The sequence below is a fragment of the Corapipo altera genome, unplaced genomic scaffold (assembly GCF_003945725.1).
Source record: "Corapipo altera isolate COAL_440 unplaced genomic scaffold, ASM394572v1 46, whole genome shotgun sequence".
Classification (NCBI taxonomy): Eukaryota; Metazoa; Chordata; class Aves; order Passeriformes; family Pipridae; genus Corapipo; species Corapipo altera.
This window is the reverse complement of record NW_020884883.1, coordinates 1,681,980-1,706,426: the sequence shown is the minus strand read 5'-3', so window position 1 is coordinate 1,706,426 and position 24,447 is coordinate 1,681,980. Positions and strand designations below refer to the sequence as shown.

Genomic DNA, 24,447 nt, shown 5'->3' with positions numbered 1-24,447 from the left:
CCTATAAAAGAGCTTTTGAAAAATAAAATTAAATGATTCCTCTGGCTTGAAGCCTCTTTTCAACAAGAGCACACTCTGATTTCAGTCTTTTAAAGTTCCCTCCTGTGGGGAGACACTTAATCCTACAGCTAGCAATTACCTTTCTTATGCATCTCCAGGTAGTAGTTTGAGCTCTATGACTTTTCTGGTAAGTCTCAATTATAAACTAATCCACATCTGATTGTTATTGCTAGCTGTGAATATGTTCTCTAAAGACTGAGGATAAATTCACTGCCAGAGTGAAAAAAAAAATCCTGCAAAGTTGTGCTGATCTATATTTTTGAATAGCAAACATACTGTGCCTCATAGAACCTTATTTTCATCATTACTTCATTTTAATTTGGAACCATTTTTTTTGTCCTGTCTAAGGAACATACATGTGCATGCACTTTCTTACAGTAGAGTCCATACAGCATAGAAATTCTCATTAATATTTCGAAAAGATTTAAACTCTTTTCTATTGAATTTGAATATTGAAGGTCTTTTGTTTTACACTTTAGACAAGCTTATGAAACTAGTTTTTATATATGTCAGATTCTACAGTTAGCATTAAGTTTTTATATGTATGGAAATAGAAGTAAAAATACAGTTAAGGAACAATATGCTATGACATTTTAAGAAAGTATTTCATGATAGAATCCCTGTAAGTATAAAAACAAAAGTGAAATTAGCCATATTCAAGGGCTACAGATAAGAACTGCATAAAAAAAAAGAAATTGCTTGGTTTTGTGATAGTGATATACACTGTTGAAATTTAGCTTTAACACAGATCGAGGTTTTCTTGCATGCAGATCTCCTCATCACAGGATTGCTTTATACTAATACTGTATTTATGAACTCACATTTCTGATTATTTTCTAAGTAAGAATAGATCCAAAACTTTCAAAAGGTTTCCCGTGCTTATTCCAACCACCTCTGAAGGATTCATAGTCTACAGTTATCATTCTCCCTCAATAATTCAGCTGTACTATTTTAAGTACAGACAGAAAATTTGAGGATGCTGTATCTTGAGGGTTTATCTATTCCTAATCCATGTAATTAAAAATGCAATAATACCTTTTCTCATATAGACTGTCCTGAGTCTAGGGATGAATAATTCTAAATTTAGCTCAATGCGTATCAAAAAGCACTATAAGGATATATAAGCTACATCTGTACTAGTGGAACTGTGTGAGCTTGTTTTCTAGCCTTGAGGGCAAATGCACAGTTTTGTATATCTACCTCCTTAACCTTTTCCTTCTGAATTCTCCTCGAAAACAAAGTGTCACAATGCAAACTGCCTATAAGGAAAAATCTGTGGCTTGTGATAGTTACTAAGCTGTGATATTTCGCCTAGGCCAAAAAGCATTCTAAAAAATAAATAGCACCAAAGATCGAATTTCAGTTCCCGTATCTTTTCCTTGGCTATAGCAATCTAGATATATCTGCAGAATATACCATTTCATCATACACTTAGTTTAATGCCACTTTGAAATAGAAAACTGTTCATGGGCCAATAAAAGTCTTTAAATGGAAGTCAGAATCTATTTGGGAGCCAAGCTTTAATGATAGATAGTCCTTTTGAAGGGACCATAGCATAAAATGTTAACAAATCTCTCATTTTCTTACTGACATGCTACCTACAAAGGATAATGTAAGGGAAAGAAGAAACAGAGAAAATAAAGTTAAAACTCCAAAACTTCAAGGTTTTATACTTATAGATGTTTTCAAAATAATATTAATTTTTATCTTGCTGGAAAGCAAAAAGCTTAACCAGTTTATATATGAACCATCAGCTGGCTTTTAAGCAACTTTCAAACCATTAAATAAGCAGTGATGGGTAGAGTAGGCTTTATTGTGCTCAAGTCTTGAATCTTTTTTAATTAGTAGCATACTCGTATAACAGAATCTTTTTTGCTATGGATCTGGAATGCTTCTGTTTTAAGTCATGCTATACATGTAAAGAGCATAATATTTAAACTAATATTTGACCCTTTATCTGTCATAGATGACTGAAAAGGTGTGTATGTTTCTGATTACCTAGAAACATTTTTAATGTGCAGGTGTTTCCACAGCCATCTTAGAGCTAAGATATTCAGTCTGAATCCCATCAGAATTTTAGAAGAATGGTAAGGAATACTGAGAACTAAGAAAAATGGTATATAGGCCGAGGGAACACTGAATTGGGTGTCCTTCGGTAGGGAACTTTGTCTGGAGCAGAAGTTGTGATACTTTGCTTTCTCTGATACAGTGATACAGATTTTACATTGGCTTGAGTGGGACCTGTTACTAACCGAAAGATTCTGAACTCAGGTGTTTTCAATGTATCATACTAGTGGTGGAATATATGTAAATGAATTAGACAAACTAATGAGGGAAGAAAAAATTTTTGGTCTTAGACATTTACAAACAGCAGCTCAATCACATCTACCATGGGAAACTAAACCAGTGTGTAAACAGAAAACATCCCCAATCAGTAAAGTAATTTTAATTTTTTTTTCCTTGAAAGATTTTTAAGAGTAGATTTAGCATGAATAAAATTTGATTTAGAAATTTTACAATTCCTGAGCAAAATATGAAATCTCAGGATGCATTTCTACCACCATGGTTACAATTTCACCTAGAGAAATCACTGCCAAAATAGGAAAACCACAGTACTACATAGCATAGTACTATAATAATTTCCTATGGGAAACATTTTAAACCTGTTATTTCCATGTCCATTTTAATGGTCTACTCCTCCATTATATGTTGATCTAAGACAAGATTTGTCATCGCAGATTTATTGAAGGCCAGAAATGTCACACATCTGTAGCTTTATAGTGTGGGAGCACTCAAATAGGCTCTACTTAAATCACCTCTATGTACACACTACAGATTCTTCATTGGAATAGGTTTTGGGTGGATCTGTTGCCATTTTATTGCAATTATTCCACAGTGTATAATTCAAAGAAAAAAAGAAAGAAAGAAATACCTGTAATGTGTATCCTGGCTCACACTGAAATGACAAAACATCGTTCACCATATATCTATCTCCTGATTTGATCCCATTGCTAGGAATTACTGGTTCTGGACAGGCAGCAAGGCCTACAGCTGAGAAAAGTAAACACAAAGATTGAAAAAACGTAGACAAGTGTACACAGATTTTTTTTTTTTTAAGATAAAGTTAATTAAAAATTCATTTCAACACTAAATTGAAATTTTGATTAAAACACGGAAATTTTCAGAACTGTGTTATAGAATACAAGCAGTATGACTGAAGCATAAAGATTACATACTATGACTGTATAAATTACTATGTCATGTTGCTACACGGTTTTATTATCTCTAAGTAAGTATTACAATTCTAGTTTGTCGAACAGCCTGGGGTTTTTTTGTTAAGTTTTTTTAATCCTTTCTTATTCTTGTGAAGAAAGTGGAGAGAGAAAGAGGGAATACACTTTACGCATATTCTCTCTTTCCAACAAAAAATGAGCAAAACTTATTGGTGGCTCCTTATGTTTAGACAACTTCATTGACTATAAAGAAGTTCAGAAATTAACCCAAAACTAAATCTTTGCATAAGTGTGACAGGACAGTCTGTTCTTAATTATTTTTAAGGTAGGTGTTAGCAAACAGAAGATTAGTTTCACAAAGATTCTCCATGATTACTAATTTCTCAAATGTGTTCTCCTAAATTTCACCACCTGAAGTACAAGCTTCTACTTTTTTTCAAGCACATATCACTTTTCTTTTTTTTTCCTTGGGTACCTAGCCAGAGTAGTTTGTTAGTCAGTCCTACTGAAAAACAAATATAAACTCTTCTATCTAAGCTAAAATGTTTCAAATGAACAAGACAGTTGAGAAATTGTGGACTAGATTAAATAATTATGTGCTCTTAAGTTTTTCTTTGAAAACAGAAAGACCAGAAGAATTAGTTCATAAGTTCATGGTCCGACAACAGAATCTTATTCTCTTTTTAATGTTAAAAACTTTTTTTGAAGTCAAAAATCAATTTAAAATGTATAATCTTAATTTTGAAGTTGTTTATTAATTATAGAAACTTACTACTGAATCTGGGATTTTTTATTAAAATATGATGTTTAGAAGCCAGAACAGAATGGAAATTACTTCCACAAGCTGTGAGAGGAGATTATTAGAATTTATTAGAATAAAATTCTATAAAAATCAAACTAACATGATACTTATCTGAATGTGATACTGGGCATCCTTCAATTCACTTATGTGAAAAAAAATAACTAACTATAATTCTCACTGTCTTCCTATAAAATCTAACCCTTCTGGTGACAGTAAATGCAGCTGGACAGTGTTTAGTACAGAAATTGCATGATATTTGACTTTGATATCTAACATTTTGGAGTCTGTTTTTCCAGATGGTTCAGCATGAAACAATATGTGATATTAGTCACCGGGACCCTAGTCTTCCTAGGGAAATACAGTTTTCTTACAGACGTTGCTCGCACATTTTGATACAGGTAGGGTTTTAACTTTATGCCCTAAACCTCTATGTATTTACTTTTCATCACTCAAATATAAAAGCCTTACGAATATTAAATGCACACATAAGAATTTTGTGTTTCATACTTCACACAATTCCAGCTCTTACAGCTCAAAGTTCAGCTGAAGTAAATAAATTCTTCCTAATAAAGGGCATGGAAGTTTGAAATAGTTTTATACTTTCACCAGAAATTTTGATTGCTGTGCCAGTTTTTTACTTTCCTGGAAAAAAGGTCTATAGTCCTGTATGTTCTTTCTATGTCCTGTGCCCTTTAGTCTTATTATACTTCACTCTTATCAGGAATGAAGATAATGACAAATCATTATAATTCTGAGTGAGAGCTATAAAGGTATGAAGTGTAGTCTTCATAAAAATGATGCAAGAGTTATTAAACTGAAAATTTTCTAATTAGCACATAAAGAATTATTTTATAGCTGCAACAAACAGGATCTCCCTGAAGCAGTTCTTTTGTGTACTGGAATGTATAATTTAGAAAATATCTAAACATATTTTAAAGATTTTCAGCAATTTCTATCATGGAATTTACAAATTTTGGTATTCTACCAATATAACAAACTTTCAAATGACGTTATGGTGACTTCATGTGGGCACTAGGAACTTTATGTGCATCACTATATGGAACTATAATATTCCAAATAATGACCAAGATGTTATTAACTTCAATGATTTCGGTTTTATTGCAAGTTTACTAATATCATTCTTTTGGTCAACCACTCTGTATTCCGCGATACGACAAATGTTTCCATGTCTTTATATAGACTGTTGTTCACTAATTTGAGAATCCAGTGTTCAGATGTATCTTAAGTGAATCAGCCCTTATTTCTGCATCTCACTCTTGAATAGAAAATAAAATTTAAAAAGATCTGCTCCAAGCTCACTATTATTAAATAAATAAACACCTAACAAAAACGTTGTGACTAAATTGCTTATAGATAGCAATGTACTTGCTGAATTATGTGAATGTAAATTTGAAGTTCACTTCCTGTCATCAAGAAATCTGCATTTTGGTTGAACTCAGCATTCCTGTGTGTTGAGAACAACAGGGCTGAAGTCTTAGATCTGTATAAACTTATTTTTACATATTCTTCTGATTTACAGAAAGTTATAACAGTGATTGCATAGAACACTAAAAATGTGTTTGTAATATAGCTCTTTCTGCCATTTGTTAAATAGTTTACAGAATTTAAATAAACTATGATCAAAAGAAAATCTTCAAAGTAATTTTCTGGGTAACTGTTAAATATGGTATTATACTATGTAATTATCTTTAACAGATTCTAATACTTAGGTAAAATTCTTTCTGCTAGATGTTTATACTTTCTACAATATTTTGTATATACTACTTCTTTGGTCTGATGATGAAAATTATAGAATATTCTACCAGAATGTATCAAAACTCTATGTGAAACTCACTTATAATTGACTTTATTTGGTATACTTGACATTAAGAAGCAATATTACCTCCCCAAAAGCAAAGAGAAAGTTGAAAGCAGAATCAAACACTATTCTGAATCCTCAAATCTCTGTTATTCTAATTGTTACATAATATTACCACAGTTTAGTTAGGAAACTAGAGTTTCCTACCTAGTTAGAATTGGTCTGAAAATTGAAAGAATGATCAAGAGAAAGCAAACAAATTCTGGTATCTGGGGATGAACTAGAGAACCTAAATATTCAGAGATTGAAATACCTTATTATACTAGGTTTTATGTGAACAGTCAGTAATAAAGGGAAAACATGTTAAATGTCAAGTCCAAGCAATCAAAAAAGGGACAAGGATTGCTTCACTGCGTGCTTTTCAGAGCTCAGCTTCTGCTATGCAGTACAAAAGAGAACACATCAATGTCAAGAATGATAACCCTCTCCCTGACCTTCTTCTGCTTACTGCTTGCTAAATGGTTTCTTGGCTCTGCTGTGGCATAAGACAAATATGTCTTACTTACATAATTATATACATGCCTACAATTACCTCAGATTCTGTCCAAACATCACTGCCATTGCTAGCAGAAAGAAAATCCTTGCTGGCATATCTGACAATGTGAATGGCCATTAGTGTCCATTTCTGAAAGCTGCAAGCTGGACAACACATGAATTTCTTGACAGTTGGACCAAAAGTCGTCAGGCTTTCTTTTTTGAATTCCACCCACTCCCATGCAGCTAACGGAAACATATTATTCTTTATTATATTAACAACATCAAGCTGGAGTGAATTGTTCTTTCCATTTTGATGATGGTGTATATCAAAATCCAAGCTGTCCCTTTCAAAACTTGGTGCTTCAGACACCAGTCTAGAAAATGCCTTTATCTCAATGAGTTACTGAAGAGAGGTCAGATTCTTGTCAACAGCTAGTAAGTTGTATAGATATACTGAAAGGATCAGGACCTGCTAAATTAAAAATGGCATGTTTATGGTTCACACCTGCTTTACCACAGGGAAAAAGAAAAGATTGTTGCACTGAAGAGCCACATTAAAGACTGAATTGCATGAAAGATCTTAATCTGGACCTGTAAAATACAATATGCTGCTTGGAAGAATACATTTTCTTCTCTGTTAGCCTGATTTTTATCTTTAAATTTATTAGAGATCTTCATGATAGAGAAGTTCTGCAAAAGACAGTCATCTTCTCTAGTCCCCTTAGCAGTGAATCCTTTTATTTCAGCTGCCAAGAACCTTTAACACAGGAAAAGATGCAACAGAGTGGTTTCAGAAAAGGAGAGGATGCTTAAAAGTAAGCTTATGTTCTCATTCCTTCTTCTTGGTACAGGAGTAAGCTAAGAGGTTATAAAATGGATGCTGCTGACTTGTGCCATACATCCCAATACAAGGCAATAAGGCTAGATGACACTATTAAAATATAGATTGCATCAAACAGGATTTTTACTGAAATATTTTAATTCTAATTGCTACCTTTGGATAATACTTATAGATGGTTGTGGCCTAAACCTACATGTCAATATTCATCATATATTCAGTTCTTACTAAAACAAACCTGACTTCAACTGAGAAGTTCAAGCAGCGTGCTGAGCAAACACTCATAATTTCCAGACTATTTTTTAAATTCCTTGTATATTAAGTAAAATATTTAAACTACTACTGAATTAATAAATGAGATTTTAAGACCAAGCTTGAAACATCAATGGCCATTGAATTAAACAGGTACATTTTTAAACTGTACCATTTGAATAGTTGATTCCTTTGTTCATTAAGATTGAAAGGAATTCAATCAATTATCAGGAATATTTATTCTTCCTACTGTTGTACATATTAGAAATGCAACAAAGCACATATTGATTGGATTTGCTGGCTGTTGTGAAAATAATACAAAGGATTAGTTAAATGATTAATTACTGTCTTTTCTACAGATATCTGCTGCATATTTTACTGCTTTTTTACCATAGGTTGCTGCAACTAGATGAAACACCTACAACCCTTCTGAAATAACAGGAAACAACACCATACAGTGACTCTCAGCAATACTTAAAATTATCTTATGACCAGAATGAATTTTTTCAAATGCACTGGTTAAGTGTTTCTTTTAAATTGAGTAAGTTTGTGTATCTGATTTTAAAAACAAAACCAACAAAACAAATAAAAGAGCAAAACAAACAACAGAGAAACAAAGGAGAAAAAAAACCTAAGTCATCAGTTTGACTGCAGCATACAAATTAAGCCCACTCAGCTTGGACAACCAACTCATACATATGTTGATGTCTGTCACAAAATCATCCTAAAGTAAATGACAAAATTAAATTATTCACTATAGGACTTGTGTGTTTTTGAAGGTTACAAAGGAAACCTATGCACTGCCTAGGTTAGACAAGCACTTAGACTTGCAGGAGCAGACTGCCCAGACCCTTTCCATGAAAATAAAGACATACATAGAAAGAACCTGCAAATGGACAGAGCAAGAGAAAGACATATTTTTAAAAGGAAAAAAAATGTTTCAGGAAATAAAAGAGCACTTATTCAAATACAAATATTTTGAAATATTTACGATTAAAATAAGCTGATAAAAAGAAGGCTGAAGCTTTTATAAAAGTAACTTATTCTATAAAGTTACTTCAAAACATCAATATAAGATATGTGATCCAATGATAGCAAACTAAATATATTTTACTGAAATAAAGCTGTTTTCCCTAACATAGTGATCTAAAACCAAGCATGCTTATAACATTTACATTGGTGAAAATATCTTTTTAAGTAGAAACTCTCATCCATTTATTCTAAAATATTAAGGTGATGTGCAATTTATAGAGAAATGATTTTTATTGTGGAGAAATAATTTAGTAGCGACTTAAGAACACTCTCTTCTGTTGCTCCTTGATCGTTGGAATTTCTCTGTGGATGAATGTTCTTAAGTGAGTCTGGTTTCTTAATGCCATTATGAAGACTCTTGCATATAAGGGCAGCAGGGGTGCAGGATTCTGAAATGGTTAGTTTAGAGCAGTTTTGTCTACTACTCTAATTTGTAATGTATGTAAAAGGCAAGGCTGGAGGAAACGCTATTAGGTTCAATTTGTCTCTTCTATCCCTGCTGTATCCTGCTGATGCAGGATTTGAAGTTCAAATTTGGACTTGATGAGCTCAATACTTTCCTACCGAGAATTGATATTTTTCCAGTAACATCTATAATTAGAAAAACTAAGTGTCTCTACTGTATTTCCTAAAGGTCTTCTCACTAGAGATGAAATTACATCATAGAATCATACAATATCCTGACTTTGAAGGGATCCATCAGGATCATCAAATCCAACTCCTGGCCCTGCACAGGACACCCCAAGAGTCACACCATGTGACTGAGAGCATTGTCCAAACACCTCATGAACTCAGATGGGCTCAGTGCTGTAACCATTTCCCTGGGGAGCCTGTTCCAGTACTTATGCACCCTCTGGGTCAAACAAGTTTCCTGATATCCAATCTAAACCTCCCCCGACTCAGCTTCATGCCCTTTTCTCGAGTCCTGTTCATGAAAGTTAAGAGAATTGTACCTGCCCCTCCTCTCCCCCTCACCAAGAAGTTGTAGACTGCAATGAGGTCTCCCCTCAGTCTCTTTTTCTCCAGGCTGAACAGACCAAATGACCTCAGCCACTCCTCATATGACATCCCCTTGAGATCCTTCACCATCCTCATGACCCTCCTTTGAATGCTCTCTGATAACTTAATGTTCTTTTCGCATTGTGATGCCTAAAACTGCAGACATATTCTTCTGTGATCCTATGGCTCTCTTTTCCTTTGCTTTTATCAAAAATATCTGATGGTCCAACACAGCATTTCCTGTTGAATATTTATTCCTGGATAGCTGATATTTTTGAGGGTTTTTTTAGTATGAAAACCTCTCAGCAACATGACATTTTGTTCCAAATTTTAGATTGACTTCTGAACCAAAGGCACTTATTTTTCAGATGGGGCTTCCAAATGATCACAGGTTTTAGAATTCATAATCAAACACTAGCATTTTGTTACACAGAAAAGGTACTTCCTTCTCTGCTTTTTTCTTGATCTAATAAGTTGTCTTCTCTATATAAAACAGTACATTCTTCCTATGGGGATTTGGTCAGTTTCTGTACTCAGACGCACAGAGATATGCTGTACTCCTGCTAGACCTGCAGAGACCATATAGACACATAAGAAAGGAGATTTTTCTTTCCTGCTTGACTATCAACAGAATAGTTAACTAAGTTCTGAATGCTGATCATTGACCTGTACTGAGCTGCACTTCTAAAAAACCTGGCCTTGAAATATCGGCACCACTGAAGTCAATAGATGCTTTAGCAGAGCACAGTTGTGGGACTGGAAATTAGGAGATGAACAAAAGTATAAATCTAAGTGATTTTACTTGTAAAAAGGTTTTTTTCGAAGGGTCACGGTGATAATAAAACATAACAATTTAACTTAAAAATGTTCGTTGTATGACATCCTAGAATAATTTTGTACTTCTTTACACTTCATATGGAATTATATTTTCACTTAAGGTTAAGGAGAAAGGTTGGAGGAGTAAAACAAAAAGACCAACTGGGAAGGAGGGGTCTCCAGAAAAAAAAAAAAAAAAAAAAAAAGAGAAGTTGTGAAAATAATAGATTCTAAAAAAATTCCTGTATAAGTAATATTCATATTTTCATTCAGCATCACCATTAGATTGTACTGAAAAAATCCTACAAAATATTTGCATATAAATGCTTGAAATATACAGGAAACTAAATGAAAACATAAGGCTATCTTGTGACTACAGTTTGTTTAAAATATTTATTATGAGCTGAAAAACTAATGTTTTGAAATTCTGTGCAGCTTTATCTTTTATTTAATATTTTTAATCTCAATCATAAATAGAGTTTACTAAAAAAATCCATGTATTCATTAACTTATGTGTACTTCTTTAAAATGTTAATAACAACATTAATTTTTGAATATGAGTATGCTGTCTTTTCTTTCAAAGACCATTCAAGAATTTTCTTGAAAATGGAGTTAGTTTTTTCTATTACATGGAGTCCACTATTAATGTCCAAAAATAGTAAAGAGCATTTACTTTCTGACCTTCATCAAAACACTCATCAGACTGTCATCATCATATTACCTTTTAAATACTAGACTATTTTTAGCAATACCTTTTTCCTGTTAAAAGCAATACTATGCAAGTATATATACTGAATTTACTGTTATTCTATAGTATTTTAAATTTTGGAGAGATGCAATAATACAAACATGAGTGTTTGAATTAAATATGATTATGTGAGGTAATCCACTGTTTATAGCTCCAAACCTCTATATTTTAGAACCAAGCTGCTCAAAAATATATAAAGAGTTGATATATAGCAGAATTTTCCATTAAAATTTTTAGATTATTCTGCTTATACTACCAGTGATTTACCAAGATAACTATAATCTCTTCTTGTAGTTCTGCGATTAAAAAGTTAGGTTTTGCAATTACAGCAATTTGTTGAGAGAAAAATATTTGAAGGAAAGAGAAGAACAGCAAAGCATAAATATATGCACGCATGTATGGAAAATAAATATGTTATTTACTCTGTTTTTATCTATTTCCAAGCAGGGAAATTAACTCTCACTTTTGTTTGTTTTTTTTTCGGTCACCTAAATTTCAAAACTAAGCTGAAATAAGTTGAAGAAACCTCACACCATTATTAAAGTCTACATTTTTAAAACCGTTGTTCTGATTTGACAGGTTCATTTGTTATATGCTGCTAATTTGTGAAAGCTGGTTTTCAGTAATTTCAAATGTCACTTCCTTTAAAATTTCAGTTTAATAGATATCACTTATACCAGGCTTGTTAGTCGGGAAAGGAAAAACAAAAAGCATGTTTTTTCCTGAGAAAGTTTCAAAGAACAAGGAGTCTTACTTTTGTATTCCAGGTGAAAACCAGCTGCTGCCACACTAATGTCAGAGTGAAAATGTAGATAAAGTTGATTGGAGGTGCTATTCAACAATGCTGGCACAGTTGTACCTGGTAAAATAAAAGTTATGGAATAACTGTAGCATACTGATATATTAAAGTTTTATATTGAAAAGACATAACCAGGACTGAATCAGACAGGCTTATTTTCTTCTCATTATGTGCATGGAAATCTCAAATATTCTACTATGTTCTGCCTTGTTTTCTTCTGAAGTAGCATGAAAATTTTGATTACAAGTCATAATAATAAGAGGTTCTGTAAGTACAATCAAACAAGATCCCATCATGTTTAGAGGAAAGTTTATTGACTTGGACAGAAAAAAAGAGTTGTAAACAGAAAAAAACCCCCACATAAATAAAGGATTTGATTATGAGAACAAGTTCAACTTCCATTTGCCTTTTTCCCCACATGTATATAAAGCCTGTAGTACAGAACAAAACAGTGCAGATTTTTTTTTCTGTGTCCACTCCACACATTTTTCCCACAATATTCCAACCTTTCATGCTAATTCAGAGAATGTGACAGGAAATTAAGAAGCAGATATAACACATTAAAAAAAAAGGCATACTAGCTTTTTCTAAGTTAAATGTCTATAATGAAACTGTGCCACTGACTTTAGTGTGTGCTACACAACAAGCTTATCACTAATCCTGGTTAGATTCTTTGCCACTGGAACTGCTAAGTCTGACACAACATTGTATTTATTACTACATGATACCCATGCAATTCATATTTTACAGTCTAAAGCTGGAAGATCTACTGAGGCTAAAAATTACATCATTTCCTCTGATTACCCTCAAAGACAGTATCAAGTAGCTAATGATCTTCAGTGGTGAATGCATAAGAAATATTTTCATTTCCTGTGGGTATTTTCTGTTTCTATGGTAACTGTGAGCAGTCTAGGTATAAGCTTTAAACCTGGGCTTAAAAAGAAATGCTGGAAAGAATTATCTTCCTAAGTCTACAATCTAAACTAAGAAATGGTAAATACTTATAAAACTAAAACTGTATTAAGTAAAATCTTGATATAAATGGTGAGGACCTAAAAGATGACAAGTTGGCCTTTTAAGGAAGGTGTCTGACATGGAAACTGAAATTTACAGACAGTACAAAGCACTCACGTTACACAATACTTATCCTGGAGTATAGAAAACAGTCCTTCCTGGAGGGATGACTTTTCATAGTATCTGTAAAGGAAACTTCCCTGTCTGACCACCCACACAGGGTGGTCACACTCCCACCACCAGAGATTTTCACTGTAGGGACTGAAGCCCCTTCACAGCAGGTGGTTCTGCTGGGAGGGGACAGCTGAATCCAACTGACCAAAGGGATATTGTATACCACATGGCACCATGTTCCTCAATAAAAACTGGGAGACAAAAGAGGAAGGAGAGGATGTTGGCAGTTATGGCATTTCTGTTCCCAAGCAACCATTATGTGTGAAGGAGCCCTGCGGTCCTGGGAGTGGCTGAACACCTGCCTGCACATAGGAAATGGTAAACTAATTCCTTTTGCTTTGCTTACACGTGCAGTTTTTACTGCACCTCTTGTATCTCAACCCAGGAGTTGTCCTACTTTTAGCCTTCCAGTTCTCTTCCTCATTCCACTGTTGGAAGTGAGCAAGAAATTGAGTAGAGCTAAGCTGCCTACTTGGGTTAACCCACAATGCATTTCAATATGTAAATTTGGAGATAAAATTTCAATTTATTTAATTCAATAGCCAAATGAATTATATGGAGCTAATTTTTCAGTTCATTTTTCATTTCCTTACTAATCCAATATACATCTAGACTTTAAAAGTTTGTGAAATCATCAGAGAAGCAAAAATCCACAAAATACTTTAGCTAAACCAAAATCAGATTCGTGATCATGAGTCTGGGTTGTTATTCATGATTTAATCCTTTTCTCTTGTTTTGGTTTATAGAACATACTCTTTCTGTAAAAATAGTCTCATATAAAAGGAGTAAAAGTATATGTGCTTGATGTACATGTTATGTTCCAGTTGTATTAATTTTGTTTGTTCTGTGGGGCCTGGTAGTTTGAATGAATATGAAATGCTTCAGCTTTTTCCTGAGAAAGGGAGGCTAATAAGGATAAATTAAGTCAAAGCTATCGAGGGAAGCTCTTTGAATGTCAGTACCAATTTATATCACTATATCGACTCTACAGGAGGGGTAGGTAAGATAAAGATTTTTTTTTGAAAGTATTATCAACTAAATCCCACCAATCAAAGTTAAAAAATTTAGTACCATATTTTCTTCTGAAAATCTCTTTGCATTTGAATACTGACATGTTTACAGCATCTAAAGTCTCCTACCAAAAATGAAAATATTTCATAATGATATCACAAATGATGTAATATATACTCCTTGTCTATATGTGTGAGTAAACAAAGACATGTTCTCTCACACATCTATATATAAAAATGTATCTTTAAATCATAGCATATCCTCACCTGAAAAGCTCCCAAGACGTGGTGCTGTCACATCTCCACCATCATATATTTCAAGGGAGTCCCAATTATGTTCGGTGGCAAAGCTGATGACCTGTATCTGTAAAACACAACCATGGAGCTTTTTAGACCAACTAGCCATATGTGTTTTTAAATGTTTTAGAAACAATAGAATAAAAAGAGAACATATCCTAAAGAAAATAAAAATAGCAGATCTGAACAATGACACTTCAATGATAAAAGTATATATAAAACATTAACATTCACATTTTATGTTGTGTTAACTCTTAGAAAATATGGCACTAGGTAAATAGAAGGATTTTGTGTGTATATTGCATCATTTTAAATAATTGTTCAAGTTGTAAAAGAGAAGATAAGATAATTGCAACCCTCTCAAGTGCCTCAGCAATACCCTAGCAGATAGACGGGGTTGACAGAGGATTGACAGAGGGTTGACAGGTAGACTAAAGGATTAGAACCTGCTTTCAAAGCACTACACAGTTAAAACAGAAAACTCTTTGTTAATCGTTTTTTCATTCATATCCCCATATGAAAATAAAATAACATAAAATAAAGCTAACCAAAGAAAAATAATGAGAAAACCAGACCACAAATATTTCAAGTACCCACCCAGAATTATCTGATTACTATTTAATGAAATTTCTAGAGAAATAAACAAAGCACTTAATATTCCATGCTTGACAGAATACAGACTTGCCTGAATACCTGATCCTTCAGTCACTATGATTTTCCACACACAATTCAAGCTGTTACCATAAGGTTCAGGGTAACCTGGTGAAAGAATAGTACCTCTGCGCTCAGTAAAATTCCCACTGCATGGCACTGAAAGAAAGTATTATCACAAATTATTACACAAACCACTATAGACAACAGAAGAGTAGTAATAATTTTACTAAGATCATTATAATAATTAGCTTTTGTAGCATAAACACATAGACATGAAGTAATCATCTGAACTTAGGAAGCTTGTTATCTAAAATCTGTGAATTATATCAAGGATAATATACAACCTGTATTAATAAAAAATTCAGAAATTAACTTCATTTTGAATATGTGCAGTCTAGAACAAACCAGCATTACAGCCTAATCATGTCTTACCTGAGAGTAACAACAAACTGTAAAGACATAACATTAAACACAATCATGATTGACAGAAATTTTGCTAACTTACCCACAACTTAAGACAGTTCCAGTATTGGATCTAGCTGGGAAAGCAGTGTAGTACATTAAATATTTTTACTGATATATACTTGCTTCTTTAAGGTTCAAGAAAACAGAACAAAACTAAACAAACAAAACCCCCACCAGAATACAGAGAAAATAGGACACCTACATCTATTTTTAGAAAAATCTAATTAATTATAAGGTAAGTTCCTATTAATAGCAATGACTTTTGGATATAAATCCAAGAAGGGAGAAAATAAAACGTCAATTTTCACCAAAAAAAAAAAAAAGAATTGAAGTGCTAAACATTATGCCACTGAAGAAAATTAGCTATACTTAACAATGCTATCATTATTCAACGTACACTATGCTTCTGCTTAAAAATGAACTCATCATCTTATGCGTGATGATAGAAATACACAGTAAGTACTGTGTAATAAAACAGGTAAAGACACTTATGGAGAATAATATTATGTCCTATATTTCAAGCTGTAGATAAGTCATGAAAATAATGAATGTTTAAGAAAATGTGCATCGCACTTGTTCATAAAATCTAAGTCATTATACGAAACACTATATTGTCTGCTAGCCAACCGATACTCAATTACTTCTTGATATAGAAAACTGCTCTTTGAAATTGGGCATAACTGATATTAATCAAAGGAGAGGGAATATATGTGTTAAACACTATTTTCTCAAACAGTTCCTGAACCCTAATTCAGAGACATGTGTGACAGAACAGACGACTTAAATGTAATTGCTTACCTACACAGCTTGGCACTGTGTCATTCCACTGAGCCAAGGCATTAGGTACGGACTGACATCGGATAGCTTTCGAGCCTTGTAGTAGATAACCAGGGCTACACTCAAATCGAACAACAGAGCCTGCTGAAAACTCAGAGCCGATCCTCCTTCCATACCTAGGCTCTGGAACTGAACTACACTGTGTATCGCTTGTGCGTGGAACAGCTGCACAAAGTGAGAAAAGAATCAAAATAAAAGCCATGAATACAAGTGACAGCCATAGTAAATAAATAAATAAATAAATAAATAGATAGGTAGATAAATAAATAAAATAAATAAATAGAGCAATAAAAAGTTTATTGTTTCTCTTAGGACAGAGCTTAATTCATTTTACTTGCTCTGCTCCTCTCCTCTCAAAGAATGGCCTTATGCTTTCAGAATGTAGTTTTGGGCTGGGACTGTGTACAAGCATATAAGTGCCATGGCAGATTGGAGAGCTTTTCATGCATGTCTTTAGGCATGAGAAGATCAGTGGGTGTTTCTGTGGCTGTCTTTAATGACAGGATACTATATCTACCACGTACTTCACTTAATAAATATGGGGGCTTTGCCTTCTCACTAGAAGCCAAGAAAAATATTATGGTGTAGGTAATCAGATATAAAGACAGTGAAATATCTTACAAATATTTGATTTATCATATTGGAGAATACAAAGTGATAACAATACACCCTCCAGGTTATGTCCGTGTTTCCTGTTGACAACAATTATTTTTACCAATAGTTTCTGGGAATTCATAAACCTGGTATGATACAAGAACAGCTAAAAGACTGTAAGCAACATATAAAGAGCAAAATAATAACATTTATTAGAGGCCCATGGGCTTGTTTTCCCTTTGTTATTTATAACCACTTCTTTATAAAAAGCATTTTTATACCTACTGATTCTTGGTATTGTGCATGCTGTTTGTGTATCAAACTTGTTCTTACTACATTTCATTTTGCAGTTAGGTTGTACATGCCAATTTAAAAAAAATATATAAAATTTATATAGAAAATAATAGAAATGCAATTTGTGTGCAATATCACCTATGTTTTACAGTATAATAAAATAAACATGCATTAAAATAATCTAATTAAATATAAGCAATTTTTCTGTATGAGTGGCATGATCAAAGGCTTTGCTTCATCAGCTTGGTTTCTTCAAGAATTTTTTTAGGGCATCACTGAGCATTGTTTGGATTTTTAGACCAGTTCAAACTAGTTATACTGCTCAAGTATAAAAATTGCTTGCCATTTAGTTCTTAAGTAAGAAAGACACAGAATGGCACAGAAGAAAAAAAAGGGGAGGGGGGCGTTACAGTTTATTCTGGGCAAATTTTTAGACATGACGCTTCAGGTTTACTAGTGTAAACAGAATCACAGTTAGTTTTATGTTATAGCATTATGTTTAAATTCCTTTGCCGGCCTGTAATAGTGAAGAGCGGTATTTCCATCTGTTCATGTGCACACCTGCACACACACACCCCGCCCCCCTCCTTGTTCAGCTACCCTGCTCACTAAGTGAAAGACAAGGTATATGGAGCCTATATATACTTATTTTCATACTGATAGCTTTATGCTTTTCTTATGTCTTATATTGTAATTTCCTCTATTAAGAATCATAATTATCTAAGTTTTAAGTATTGGTAAATGCTCTAACAGTTAACATTTGTTAATGAGTTGGATACAGAACACTAACTGAAATCAATCCTATCTTAAATCTAGCATTAAATATGCAACATATTTTAGAAGAACATTGGGAGCTCTCATTTATTATTTACATTATGTTCTACCAGTTTTCTGCATTGCTACCAAATATAAGAGTTTAGTTTATGCAAGTATTACTGAATGAAGAGAACATTTTTTTCAAAAAATATATAAAAATTATCGATACTAGCAATAACAGTAAAATACACACTTTTGTTATGCAACTCATTATCCAGTGATTTGTCCCACAATGTCATACAGGTACAATAACATATATTTTCTTCTAAATCAGTATGTTAGATGGTTGAAGAAGATTTTAACCTTGAAAGCTTAAGAGAGGATTGAAGGTCAGAGGTACACAGTAGGGCAAAACAAAAGCAAATACACTTTTTTTTTTTTTTTTTTAATCTTTAAACACTACACAATTTAAACAAACCACTTACCTTTCAGAAAATGTAATATACCTGCCTTTGTTCAAATAAACAGGATTTTTGGGCCTCATTATCACACAGATACTCTGTAAAACATGTTTATGTATACAGTTCTGACCATGGCAGGAAACTGCCCGGCAATTGCGGAAGGATAATGAAGAAATCATATTTCAAGGATTTCACACAGTCACAGTTCTTCCTGATCATAACCTGCAGACCAGATGCAGTCTGCCAGGTCAGTTCAGCTGACCCAGACTGCTCTCTTTTTTGTTCTTTTTTATTGGGATTAATAGCATTTTCTCTACCAAAGTATCTTCTGCACAAGCACCATTTTACACAAACCTTTTCTTTTTAATTTTGTTGTATAATGACTTTACAATGGACTAGGTGATGATGACTTCACAATTGACTAGGTAATGATGGCTGCTCACACATCCAACCATGTGACCGCCATATACCTAGAACTACAGTTTCTGCCGCATGATTAGGCATTAATCCACCCCTTGGTCAGGACTACTTGCTCACATGGGAGTTTTGGTAATGAGATAAATTATTCACAATCATGTGACAGTAAAAGGTACAATACATTGTTGTGGACAAACCAGTCTCAATTCAGGGAATTTATACTTAATTCTGCTTAATTTAATTTACTACTAATTTACACAAACTTCTGATCACTGATTCAGGATTTAAGAAGAAAGAGGATACAAACAGTTAAACAAAAACTTAAGTAAACAGTTTTATTTAATTCTCACCAGACTCAACTTCAAACACCTATCCACTCCCTTTCTTTGTCTCAACTTTCTTGTGTCCATCTTTGTTGTCCCAGTGATGTGAGAGGCAGCACAGGAGGTGGGCTCATGCACTCTCTTTTTGCTTAATTTTTTTTTCTTTTTGCTTTAATATACTTAAGTGTTTTACTCATTTTTGTCCTGCTATTTGCTTCTTCAAGTTTTCAGATCTCTGTGAGTGTTCTTGCTCCACACTGTGGGTCACCTATGTGCTACAGTTGCTCAAAGATCATAGAATCATAGAATCGTAGAATCAGCCTGGTTGGAAGGGACCACCGAGATCACCCAGTCCAACTCTTGATCCACTACTGCTGTGGTTACTAGACCATGGCACTAAGTGCCACATCCAGCCTCATCTTAAAAACCTCCGGGGACAGAGAATCCACCACTTCCCTTGGCAGCCCATTCCAGTGCCTGATTACTCTCTCTGTAAAGAATTTCTTTCTAATATCTAAGCTAAACCTCCCCTGGTGAGGGACATTCCCTGCTGCAGAACAGGATTTTCACAGGCTCCCAACCCCTCTGAGGTGTTCTCTCTCCAGCAGGAGTTACACATAGGCCACAGTCCTTTTAGAAATACTAGCCTTTTGGCATGGAGGGTCTCTTTCCAAGAGTATCTCCAACAAGCCCTCCAGCAGTTTCTTTAGCAGCATTTACCCAGAAGCATCTCTGCCCCAAAGCAGTTATTACTCTCAGATATTTTTGAGAACAGGCATCACATGCTCCTATGACTAGTGGAAGCTTTGGCATGTGAGAACTTCTTTATACCAGCTTCAGAGGAAGCTGTTTGTGAGTGGCACATGACCTCCTCCCACACAGGTCACCACCTCAGCCCACTGCTAGTTAAACTTTTACCCTTACACATGCCTAAAGCTTACCTGTCTTACATAAGAGGCTACACGACCTGACTGAAAATTTCAGCATCACTTCTGGAGTATTTTTCATTTGTTGAAGAAACTCTTGCTTGGCCTTTTATGGGAATACTACTTTTCTTTATGTATTTTTTCACCCAATTTCTCAAAAGGAAGTAAATTATGGAAGAAAATCCCATAATTTTCAGTAATCACATCTGGAAATTTCCATTCATGCACTAGTAATCCAAATAGTTTTTTTGCTTAACCAGAATTTTCAGCTCCTCTCAACAAAGGATATTTGATCATCTGGTTTCATTAAAATATTGCCTTATGAAAGTTATTTTCCTGTGAGCAAGATATCTCAGACAAGAGAAAAAATATTGGGACAGTTCAGTAGTACTCTTAAATGAGTTCACATAGCAGAAGTACTGTTATGTGCTTGCTTTTCAGACTAAAAGGCACTATTTTACTGAGATCAGCCATGAATATCCATGGCTAGGGTTGTGTCAGATTATTCTATTGTCAGCAAGAAACACTCAATGCCATGTTAAAATTGATATTTTACTCAGTTTTTCACAGGTTTTACTAATACTGTGTTAGTGTTTACAGTGAGATAAGAAATGCTAGGAGGTACAATCACTATAACAGGTACTCTTTTTGTTATTGTTTCCTCCTGTTTTAAAAAGAACTGCCTTAACAATACACGTAATGGAAGCTAACAACAAAGTGAGATAGTTCCATACTGTTTAAAATGGGACTTAGATTTAAATAGTCCATGGTAAAATGTAGTACAGTTTCAAACATCTATAAAAAGTTAGGAAAAAAAATGTGTGTTCCTCTTAAAGGTGACACAGCTGAGACCTCAGCTAAAATGCCTCTCACCAGTAGATTATTTCAGTTGGAAGAGACCTACAACAATCATTTAGTCCAACTGCTTTTCCAATTCAGGACTTACCAGGTCATGATATTAATATGTTATTAAGGGCATGTTTCAAATATCTCTTGAACACTGACAGGCTTGGGGCATCAATCACCTCTCTAGGATGTCTGCTTTAAAGTAGGACATAATGTGTCATAGTAATACATATGTAGAATAATACTAACAGTTTTAGTTCTGCTCTCAAATTTAACAGACAATGTGTGGCTCTCTATTTTATTCTTGTCACAGATTAAATCACCTTAATTGTTAAAGTCATATTCCTCCTATATTATTGCTCCTCTTTGTCTTTATCACACAATCCTTCCTGATCCTAGTATGGTAATTTTCTTAATAATCCTCTTTAAAAAATATTATTTGATCTCATAAATTAGTTCATGCATTTGTATGGTAGAGTAAGAAGAAGAAAATAAGTATTAAAACCCCATAAATTTTTGGATGGTAGGAAGGTCTTTACTTTGCTATTTAGGGAGAGAACTCTGTACTGCTGCAGCCTCAGCCATACAAAAATATCAGCTCTTGTTTCTTAGGTGATGTCTTAGCAGGAAGACCAACATATGAAAATCTGAAAGAAATATAATTCTCCGTCTTCTTAAACATGATTGTTCCTAGCATCCATCAACATACCTGACCCTAACAGTTTGAAAGACTGGATATTCGTTCAGTCTGATATTACAGATAGTCTTTACCTATTGTATGAAACACAAGGAAATGTGATGATCTGAGAAAAAGAAATAAGGGCATAGATGACATACCCAACTAAAAAGAATTTTTTGATAAAGTGGCATTACAAAAGCCATTAAATCTGAATCAAAAGCTACAAACCTTATCTGTTGCTTGCTGAAACCAGAATGTGAAATAATGCAAGCAATAACTTTTTCCCCTCTAGCCTTTATTTTAGCTTTTGCCTATAGTGTTGGCAACCTAGACTTCTCAAGCTGTATCACATAGGCATTCCATTTTCTACAGTAATTATCTTTTAGTAAATGTTTCATACTGCTGTGAAACAAAATTGAAATCAGCCCAGTGGAAAAGTGAACAGCGAAGAAGGTCAACCTGGAATAGAGGGTAATAAATAAAATGATTGACTTTGCAGACCAGATTACTGTGTTCAGTGTGAGAGTGGATGTCATTCTCTGAAGTATTTAAAAGGCTATCAAGCAGGTGGTCATTGGAAGTATGATCACATGTTTCAAAAGAAGAGAGAAAAAAATCTCAAAATTATAGAGATTATTAAATGGCACTAACTCATTAACCGATATATGTGTGTATATATATACATATAAAATATATTAAAATCCCTCTATATTCAAATAGCTTCATGATTCTCCTGAGACAAATAAAGTGACTTTTTCTAACTCATTTTCTTCTCATTTGTTAAAATCTATTTGTTACAGTTACCAAAAATACAAATTAATTAAATGAGGCATCCATTGCCCTCACCTGGAGACTTCCAGTCTATCCAGTAATCTATATGTGTGTATATATACATATACAGCTAATAGAATTGTGAGTTTGTATCACTATGAATTCTTATAAAGCAGCAAAAAATAACACTTTAGGCATATGACAATCAAATAGACTTACATAGAAAAATGCCATTCATATGCAAATGGATAAGAAGAATGCTGAAAGCTCTTTTATAATTCCAGAAGTTTATATTCCCCCTCTTTTATGATTAATTTTCCATGACAAATTTTAATGCATGTGATGCTTTTGATGTGTAAAAAGGGCAGGTAATGATATCTTGAGGTATACCTAAAATAGAGTGTGCAGTCATGGTGATATCTTTCTATAAACACAGAAGTAAGAAGGCTTAGAAAACAGTCCAACAAGTTCCTTCCAAAAGTGGAAAAATATTCTTGAGGTGAGTCAGTTCTTTTCATTTATTTGTTGTGTCAACATACCACTATGCTCCAATGTTAAAAAAAAAAAATCAAAAATTAAAAAGGAAACTAGGAATCTTGATAATACTATTTAAAACTACCCCAAACTAATTTTACACTTCAATTTAGTAAAGCTGAAAAACTAGTACACAATAACACACAGTGCTCAATGAGTGTCTCATTATGCTTATTGGGTATGTGTGCAATTCATCTTGTGAACTGCCCAGAAGTCCCCTTGGGACTGCATTTGTTGGCTGTACAAGCAATGAATCTGTAAGTAGCGGTCCAGGTGTCACCAGATTGCATTCTCCAAGACACATGGATCAGCTTAGTGTATTAAGCCACCCAGCAGCATACTAACAGACTTGGTCATGTTGTCTCTTTCTTGCATTCCAGCTGCAGTGTGCAGACATGCATATAATACCTCCTCAAGTTCAGTTGGGTCAGAAACAGACCAGTAAGTCTTCCATCCACCCTTCAATATTGAAACTGCCTGATGGTCTCTGCCATAGTAATTTTCTCTCCAAGCACTCAAGAAAACAGAATTCCTTAGCGGTCTGAAAAAAACTCTTGAAAAATCAACTGGGAGTACTGAGAAAGACTAATACAACTGAGGAAACCCCAAAAACCTTGAGCTCACTCAGCAGTAAGGGAGCAACAGATCACAGACTACTGAGAAAGGCTGGATATATTCAAGTCCATGGGGACAGATAGGATTCAGTGCAGACAACTGCCCTTATGAAACAAGTCTACCATCAGGAGAAGTCCCTGATTGCTGGAAAAAGGTTAAGACTATACTCATTTAAAGCAATACGTTAAGACCTATGAAGAATTAAAGATAATACACATCATGAAACTGGCACCAGGGTCTTACAGCAAAAGCAGACATGTTTACCTTGGTAAACAAAGTGAAATCCTCTGGCTGATGCCCCACTCTTAGCACTGAATCTCAGAAGAATTTGATTAGATGTAGCCAAAGGCAATGTCTCTCCTACAAATGGAAACAGAAAATAAATTATATACACAAAAGAGAAACAAGACTTACAGTTCTTCGGTATGGAATCAAATATACTGTTAAAATACATAGTCTTATGTTTTCCTCTGTAGTTAAAGAAAATATAAATAACATTGTACAAAATTAAATTTGCCATTGGATGTTTGAAAACTTTCGTCAAAATAAAAAGACTTCCTGATTGAACAACGTAAACCTTCTGACATTTACTGCAGGTTTTGGAACTAGAGCTCAAATAAACTACTTGACTCGAGAACCCTACTGCCACCTGAGGTCAAAATCATTAGAAGAATTTTTAGTGAACTTTTTTCTGTGACTGAAAGCTTTACTTTGCTTTGAAAAACACATTAAACAATTAAAAATATTTGAAAAATGCCACCGGGATCTTCATGGGATGTTTACCATTTTAAGACTAAAACTGAAATGTGAGAGAGAAAATCTACGACTTGTTTTATGTAGTGGCT

The 24,447-nt window shown here is 34.0% G+C and overlaps 1 protein-coding gene across 5 annotated transcripts in view; it reads right to left on the bottom strand.

Moving 5' to 3' along the window:
• The window catches only part of CSMD1 (CUB and Sushi multiple domains 1), a 1,093,278-nt gene that overhangs the window by 139,384 nt on the left and 929,447 nt on the right, over positions 1–24,447 (bottom strand). For all 5 annotated transcript variants that reach the window (XM_027640975.1, XM_027640976.1, XM_027640977.1 and 2 more), the window contains 6 exons: positions 23,867–23,962; positions 16,348–16,551; positions 15,116–15,240; positions 14,401–14,497; positions 11,891–11,995; positions 2,993–3,111 (listed from right to left, as the gene is read on the bottom strand). In XM_027640975.1, the coding sequence (XP_027496776.1) occupies positions 2,993–3,111; positions 11,891–11,995; positions 14,401–14,497; positions 15,116–15,240; positions 16,348–16,551; positions 23,867–23,962 (746 nt within the window). The remainder of the gene's footprint in view (positions 1–2,992; positions 3,112–11,890; positions 11,996–14,400; positions 14,498–15,115; positions 15,241–16,347; positions 16,552–23,866; positions 23,963–24,447) is intronic.